The sequence below is a fragment of the Pteropus alecto genome, unplaced genomic scaffold (assembly GCF_000325575.1).
Source record: "Pteropus alecto unplaced genomic scaffold, ASM32557v1 scaffold76, whole genome shotgun sequence".
Lineage (NCBI taxonomy): Eukaryota > Metazoa > Chordata > Mammalia > Chiroptera > Pteropodidae > Pteropus > Pteropus alecto.
The window spans coordinates 10695315-10704040 of NW_006443138.1; the positions used below are offsets into that span (position 1 = coordinate 10695315).

The following is an 8726-nucleotide window of genomic DNA, read 5'->3' on the forward strand; positions in this document are numbered from 1 at the left end:
TCTTTCTTTCTTTCTTTCTTTCTTTCTTTCTTTCTTTCTTTCTTTCTTTCTTTCTTTCTTTCTTTCTTTCTTTCTTTCTTTCTTTCTTTCTTTCTTTCTTTCTTCTTTATCATTAATATTTAACTCAATCTATCAAAAAAAAATTGTCACCATCATTTACCACCTGAGTCCAATGAACACTTTCAAAAATAATTTTGTCATTTGATAAATGATTCACAGAAGTAATGGTAAAGAGACAGTGGAAAATAACTATATTAGAAAAATTTTAAATACATTTAAAAATTACAAACCTTTTTGTAATAAGTAAATTTTGGCATCAAAACATAATAAAAATGAAAAATATGTCACACCCCCTTCTAGCAAAATAGAATAGTCCAGGGTCTTACTGCAAAACATTGCCCTATGAAGTCTCTCCTATTTAATGACCGATTGGATGTAATTACCATATTTCCTGTTGTCTTTGGAAATATATTGTTCACTTATAGATTCTAGAAAATTTATTTAGATATCGTCATCTGAAAAGTCATTGTCTCATTGACTGAGATTCCACTTACATGACCCATTTTACATCTATGATCCATTTTACCATCATCATTAGAGTACAATTATCTGTCTCTTTAAATTTATCTTTTGATTGATTTAATCATTTCAAATCATCTTCCTCTGTCAACTTTTTTTCTCTGTGCCATTAAGGGCAGAAAGTGAAAAATTCTGAATTCTGAATTATGTTCAATAAAAGCTAAAAGCAGACTATATTAAAGGTGTCTCCAGGCTTCTTTATACCTTCTTGAAAGATGATGCAATATTATGAGTAACCATAAGAAAATGAATGATTTTAATTCTTTCACTATTATTTTATCCTTCTAAAAGAATCACAGCATAAACTTTTTCTTAAAAGGTCATATAGTAAATATTTTAGGCTTGTGAGCCATGTGATCAATTGCAACTACTCAACTCTATCACTGAAGCAAAGCAGCCATGGACAATACATAAATAAATGTGTTTCTGTTCTAATACAACTTAACAAAAATAAGTAGTGACATGAATTTGGCTTGTAGTCCATATATCTCTATGAATCTAGATGATTCCATCATCTGTTTTATTATTTTTGTATTTCAAAACATAACTTAGAATAATTGATTATTGATGCAACACTTCTTAAAATGATAACATAGAAAAATGTTTCAAGATACAGAAAAAATAATATCATCAAGATCCTATAATGTAACTCAGATTTAGAGATAGTCCCCTGGATCTATAAGATAGAATGAGCTATAATCTACTAGATCTATAAGACAGAATAAGCTATATTCTATTTTAAAAATAACTAGATTTTCACTTTGTTTTGGAGGAAGTCCTAAAGAAAAACATGTTATGAAATATCAATTGTATTAATATTTGGAAATACTCAAAAATGAAATTTAATTCTAAAACTTGCTGCAGATCCTATGGTATATTAAGAATGTCCTGTGTACATGGCATTGTGCTAAATGCCAATGAAGTTCACTCATCTATGTTTGTGCTTTTCCATAAAATACAAGGCCTAGACATCTGAAACAAGTGAGAACCACACAAGTCAGGAAGTGAAAGAAAAATGTTTGAGAGTTATGTTACTCACTGTTGACTAAAATTTAACAGCAGTCGGAGCTGGCTAAGAAAATGAGTCGCAAAAATAGATGTTGATTTTAATAAAGAGTAAAGATAAGTAAAGTTAGAGTAAGATAACTAAAAATTATTGTTTAGGAAATATAAAAAATGTGAGTCCAGAAGTCAACTAAAGATCTCAGTGTGGAGACAAATCAAGTTTCTGGAATCCTTCTGAGAACTGAAAAGCAAAGAGAAGTTTCAGATAAACAAAGGAAAAGAAGTAATATAATATGAGGTTAAGTCCAAAGAAAGAAAACAGAGTAACTTTAATTAAAAAAAAAAAAAAAACCTACAATTAATGTGTGATTCTGAGATGCCCTCATGTTAGTGCCTAAATTTGCTCTTAATTTTACATTTGCCAAGATGTTTGCAAGAAGATTAATCTCTCACTCGATGGCAATTGCCAGATGCCTGTCTGTGGAACACAGAAGTAAAAGCATCCCACCCACTAGTTTAACAGCTTGACTTAAGAAAATATGAGACAGCTCTTAAGGGGAGAAGGCAAACAAAAACAAACCTAATGGACATTAGTCAAATTAGAAAAAAAAGTGTGTTCAATTAATTACATAAAAACTTTTTTATAACTTGAAAGCAAAGAACTATGAAAAAAAATAAAGCAAAAAGAAAGGTAGAAACTTAATTTTGGACTGAACAATTTTACCAATTTAGTGAAAAAGTTCTAAAAATTATATTATTTTCAGGTAGTAAGAACTTTCATGTCAAGATTTGATTCTTAAAATTCTCAAAATATATTTCTAAGTTAAGTTTATGATCTTTGTGTGGAATGCATGGATTCTTCATCTGAAAAAATTCTCCTTTTGAACCTCTAGCATAAAAAAATAAAGAGCATATTGTGTAGAGCATCATTTTATGAGTTTTAGTACCTTGTGGATAAGCAAAGAATGCTTAAATTGCATTTTATGTTTTCAACCACTGGTACATGCTACATTGGCAGTAAGATTTTGATGTAGTACATATTAATGCTGATTCTAAAGTGTTTTTACAAAATACATTCTAGAAAAGTCATTACTGGTTATCTTGTAGTAAAAAAAATAAATATTGAAAACACAACTGTGTAACAGAAAAAATTAGGAGTAGGAAGACCTGATATCTAGAACTCTCTCTGCATTTAACATCTTTGGCCCTAGGTTATTTTTTTGGTGGGGGGAGGGGGGTCTTTGTTTGTTTGTTTTTTTATCACAAATGAAAATATTATTTTAGTTTCCTCCTTTTTCTATTCATCTGGTTAAGTAAAAAAAAAACAAAAAACAAAAATGCCATCAACTTTTCTCACTGAGTCCTGTGTTCAGATGCCCTTTGCCATTGGTTTTCTCTGATGTGTACTAGCAACCCAAAGGGATATTTTACTAATCAAGACAGGCCCAAGCATGTTTACATGGCATGACAGAAATTCCTCATCAGCTCTAAGGATTAGATTTCTGAAAAGTCTTATGCTTGACAAAAATAATATTACTGTCATTAAATATATTTAAAAACTGATGTAACAGAAGTTCCAAAAGGCATCTATGTCTAAAAGAAACCTGACTCATCAGCATTATGAACTTTGGTAAATGAGCTTTCTTCAGAATCATCTTCATTTTCACGCAACACTGCTGTAGCATCCTGATCGCTAAGATCAAACTTTTACCACGATTAAAGCTTTAATTAGGGAAATTGCATGTCTTCAAAAATACTTTCATTCTGCCCATATTAAACTGAAATTGGGTGTCTTTAAACTTATGTACATCACCATTTTATTTTTAAAATTATCTGCTATAAAATTGTCCCAGATTATAGGAGACAAAATAGACATGACAAATAAATGTAATATGTGATTCTGATTAAGTCCAAGGAAAAAATGCTATAAAGGACATTAATAGGACAACTGGTAATATTTGAATATGAATCGTTCATTATACAATAGTATTAGTCAATTCCTAGTCAAAATCCTGATTCAATCGTTTTATTGTGATGATCCAAGAAAATAGTTGTTCTTCAGGTACACACATACTGAAATATTTAAGGGTTATAGGGCATGACGTCTGCAATCTACTGTCAAATAGATTAGGAAAATTAATAGTTCAGATTAGTTTGTGATAAGGAAACCTTGGGAGGGGAGAGATAAAGTGCCAAAATGTTAATGAGTAAATTTAGGTGAAGGGTAGGCATATAAAAATTATTTGTAATATTTTTGCAATTCTTCTGTAATTTTGAAATTCCTTTAAAAAGTGTTTTTTAAAAGTCTCTGTTGTTATCACATCCATATTGTCTAATCACAAATTATTTTAAGTGTATAAGTTTACATTTTTCTGGACCAATCCTTATATCCACATTTAAGGTAAACAGACATCCTTTTCTGCACTACCACGTAGACTCTCTCACATTAAAAGGATCCAACAACAATTATTCTATTTTTATTTAAGAAATATCTTATAACCTTCAAGGGCAGTGTCATAAACAATTTAAAAAATATTTTTACAAACATGCTTTACATATAAACATGTGAAAATAGTTTGATAGCCTCTGAAGGCCTTTCAGAAATCAAAGTGGTTCTGAACAATTAATATACCAAAAGATCATTTTTGAGAAAGACTATTATTCTAAGTACTAAAATTGTTGTTTTAGTAGATTAGTATACTAGAGTACTTACTAACTATAGTTAGTTCAAGATTACAGTCTTTCTCTTGAGTAGATCATAAGCCAGAGTTGTCATAAATACCAAAATTCACTGTCACTTTGATTTCACAGTTTAGTAGGGCAGATTAAAATCGTAAATTTATTTTAGACATTGCAATTTTTGCATGACACCCTTATCTAATATCAAACTGTGGCATCTCAGAATCTCATGAAAAGCATGATAATTAGTCTTTAAATGCAAATCCTGAAATATAGATTTCAGTACAGAATGAATTTGACACTTCAAGCTGGCCATACCTGGGAGGACATGTAAGTGTTTACTGTTATGACACACATATATTTCTTTTGGAAATTATACAAAAATACTGCATAGCTTATTTCTGACATAAATTATGGTGCAAAGAAAGTACTGTTTATAGAGAAGATAATATGGCAAAATGTTCCCTCCATCTCTGATTTACTATTCACTTATTTTAAAATACCTAGGTAGTAAAGAAAAACAAGTAAAGTTTTAATGAATATTTTATAAGTGAAAGTGGATTTCACAGGAGTCAAAATCACTAGATAAATTAAAATTTTCAAATAAAAATGACATTCTGCAAGTAATATCTTCAGATGTTAGGCAATATAATTACAACATACAGCTGGTATTCAGTGGGTGAGTAATGCTCTTAACCCTAAATTGTGGAGATGCTTCAAGATTCCCTAGGGAGTACTGATTTGTGGTAAGAAAATCTTTACACACCCCGTTTAGGATCCAACATTTGAACTTTGTGAGCCAATACATAAGAATTTACTTTACCCTAACATGAAACGTATTTCCCCAGATTCTTCAATTCATGGAAATTTAGTTTTAAAAGACAGCCAGAAAACATGAGTGAAACTGTTTTTTATAAAGGTGAATTTACTTTCTTGTTCAATGTCACTGAGTAGGTCTGTCCCTGATGCACTCTGCTAACTTACTCTTCCATTTTCTGTGAACACATAGAAAGGTGTGGCTCTTAAAAATATCTTTTATGGAATTTCAGTCTTTAATAAAAATCTTTAAAAAGCAACTTTAAATATAAACTCAGATAGAGTGGCCCTAGTTCTTAGACTTCATGCTCCTCAATTTTAGGAAAATCTTCATTTCCCAGTATATTTAAGATTTATTCTCTCTTCCATTGAGAATATACATATAATTTTCTCTTTGAATTATTTTAGAGATACATAGTATTATCTATTTGTGGTCACACTGACTTAATAGTCTTATAAATAGGATAAATGCCTTAAATTCGTGTGATCAATATATATATATATATCTATATATATCTATATATATATATATATGTCTATATAGATATATAGATATATATAGATATAGATATCTATATAGATATATATATAATACTGCACATGCCTTATCTCTATTCCCTTTTGTGAATTTTATGTCTTTAGTGTCTAGATTTTCATTCAAAAAATGTTTCCTTGCACCATCTAGTGGACTTAAATAACAACTGCACAGTACATAAGTGATTACAAGTTAATCATATAAGTCAAATTTTCAAACGTATCCAGACAACTGTTCCTAAAAGTACACTTTAGATCACATCAAAAATGTGCACGTAATTATTATTTTTTTCCTTTTTCATGAGGAAATCAATTAAGCATGGGTGCTGAATTCATTAGCAACTGTTTAGACACACAAATAAAACAACATAAAATAGCATCCTCGCAATCCTTTTACAATTAGAGATCATTAAAATCAAAACACATTTTGTTTCTTCCCACTATTTCCATAAACTCCACGGCTTCCCAGGCAGCTGCGCAGTAGAAGCGCCGCGATTCCGAGCGGGGCCAGTGCGCAGGCGCACTGAGGAGCGGAAGCTGGGAGGCGGGGCTAAGCTCGGAACTGGGAGCGGAAGAGGCCCCGGCTGCTGGGTGAGGCGCGGAGACGGTTTAGCGGTGAGTCTGGGGCCTACCGAGCTCAAAGCCCCAGACCCAGGGAGACGCCGAAAGAAACGGAAGGACTTATAGTTCCGGAGCAGTCGCCACTGGCAGCTGCTTCCCTGCCTGCGGCCGCGGACACCCCCGCCCCCGGAAGACACGGTCTTGAGACGCCTCTAGGCCAAGGCGCGGCCCGCGGAGCCCGACGTGTTGCTGCCGGTGCTGCTGTGAGTAATACGAGAGCCGTCTCCACAGTCGTTTACAGATTAAAATGGAGGAAATTTCGTTGGCTAACCTGGATACTAACAAGCTAGAGGCCATCGCTCAGGAGATATACGTAGACCTGATAGAGGATTCTTGTTTGGGCTTCTGCTTTGAGGTTCACCGGGCAGTGAAGTGTGGCTACTTCTACCTGGAGTTCGCAGACACTGGTAGTGTGAAGGATTTTGGCATTCAGCCAGTAGAAGATAAAGGAGCGCGCCGCCTTCCGCTTTGCTCCCTTCCTGGAGAGTCTGGGAATGGGCCTGATCAACAGCTGCAACGCTCACCTCCGGAATTCCAGTAGCTGCAACATGAGAGAGTCTGAGGGTGACCAGGACAACAAGATAGACCGGTCCTGTGGTCTGGAGAAGTTAGGTAGCTAAGTAGAAAAAAAAAAAATCAGACCTGTAAGTCCTAATTCCCATTGACGATCTAGCCTTTAAAAACCCAAAGTGGAGAATTTAAGAATTCGGAATCTTTTATAAGTGTATTACCTGTAATCAGCTTTGAAACCCTGGGCAGGAGGAGCTGTGCATCTTGCGCACCAAGCAATGCAGGTTGATCATACCAGGAAGTGCAGGAGAGCTCTGTACTGTCCCCAGTGCACAGGTGAGCAGCTGTGTGCCCAGCATTTAAGATCCTTTGGTTCGTCAGCCTTTCTGTCTGCCTGATGTCAAGGGCTTCCCTGGATAACTGACACTTTGGACAATAACTGATGGTCAGGCCTTTATCTTTGGGCCTCAGTGGGACTGCCCCTCTGATCTGTGGGCCTCTGCTTGGGGCCTCTCCAAGACAAATGAAAGTCAGGTGTGAGATCTGGATATTAACAATTCCAGTTTGGGAAAACCAAGAAAAAGAATTCCCAGCTGAATCTGATAGGGGAAGCTCTGTGGTCTTGGCTCCAACAAGAAGAAAAGGTCAAAGCCACCAGTTTCCCAAAGGTCCAGCATTTACAATGACTTCACCGGACTTGGGGACAAAGGCTAGCCTTTTGCTGAACAGAGACCTCATCCTGCCAACCCACCTAGTGTCGTAGGCCTAGCAAATGACAATTTGGTTATCCAGGCAGGTTGAGGATTTAGTTTTGGTACCTTGGGGAGGTAGCAGGGACCTATGCAACTATGCACGATCTCTCAAATTGCAAGATTCATATCTGGATATATTATTCTGTGGATAACAGTTATGTGGGGCAGTCATTTTCCTACTCATTACTAGTTATGTAGGCAGCCCGTGGGTCTGACTTGGTCATTTCACCAGGTCACTACCTGCCTCCTACCCTAGGGACAAGACTGAACTATAGAGGAGCATCGTGGCTGTGCAGGAGGCTGTGGTTTGAAAGCTGAGGCCAGCTGCTTCCAGCTTCCCTCGATAATGTGAATGGGTTAGTGTTAGGAGCCACGAAGCAGGACTGGTGGTCTTTCATCTGATTGTGCAGTATCCTATTGAATGCCCCTGTTACTTGGGTTGTGCAGTCACAGAGTTCTACTGTGGTGAATCTCTAGACTCGCCACGGTCTTTGCCCCTCACAAAGGGCAGCCCTTTCCACTTGGTTCTCTTTGGACCTTGTATACAAGAGCTGTCCTTTCAACATTGAAAGCCAGGGGAGGGCCCCCAGAAATCCCCTGGCTTCGGGGAATGGAATAAGGGAGGATGGGAAGTGTGAGCCACGTATCAAAACTACCTTCCACTTTACTCCCTGATGAAGGGTTTATGAAAATATAGAGGCATGGGAGCCCCGTGTTGAGTGGGAACGGTGCTGCTTTATTTGAAATGTTTTCTTACCTCATTCTGTGCCCCAGTAAGAGGCCTAGCCTCATCTTTCTGGCTTGGCCCTGTGCTCCCCTTGTTGCCTGCTCCACTGCCTGTCTGGTGCAGCTCATGACTCCAGGTGCTGCCTGCCACTCCACTTTTACATTGACCAGTTTCAGTTCATCTCTCTTGATGCTTCTGAAGCCTGTCCAGTTTCCTTTTTCTTGGCTTCTTTTAAGTTTTTTTTCCCCCTCTTGTTTTTGTGGGAGACTCAGAATTTTATGGCTCCCTCTGTTGGGATTAGGATGGAAAGAAAACATAATTGTATGTGAAAGGCAGTGAGATGCCTAAGCCTTTCTCCTATAGGACTGCCTTGCTAATAGGCCTTGCTGTGTCTTATTTCATGAGGAGTTATATCTTCCCATCTCTGCCTGGATATTGCTTCTTAGGTCCTAAGCAGAACAGCAAAGGCTAAGACACACGGATGGAGTGGGTCCTGATCCATT

At 36.2% G+C, this 8726-nt stretch overlaps 1 protein-coding gene across 1 annotated transcript; it reads left to right on the top strand.

Moving 5' to 3' along the window:
- The first annotated feature begins 6150 nt into the window (after positions 1-6150).
- ATXN7L3B (ataxin 7 like 3B) lies at positions 6151-6942 on the top strand. The gene has a single exon (XM_025041053.1). It carries the CDS (start codon positions 6482-6484, stop codon positions 6773-6775), a length of 294 nt encoding a protein of 97 aa, XP_024896821.1. The 5' UTR covers positions 6151-6481; the 3' UTR covers positions 6776-6942.
- The last annotated feature ends 1784 nt before the right edge of the window (positions 6943-8726 follow it).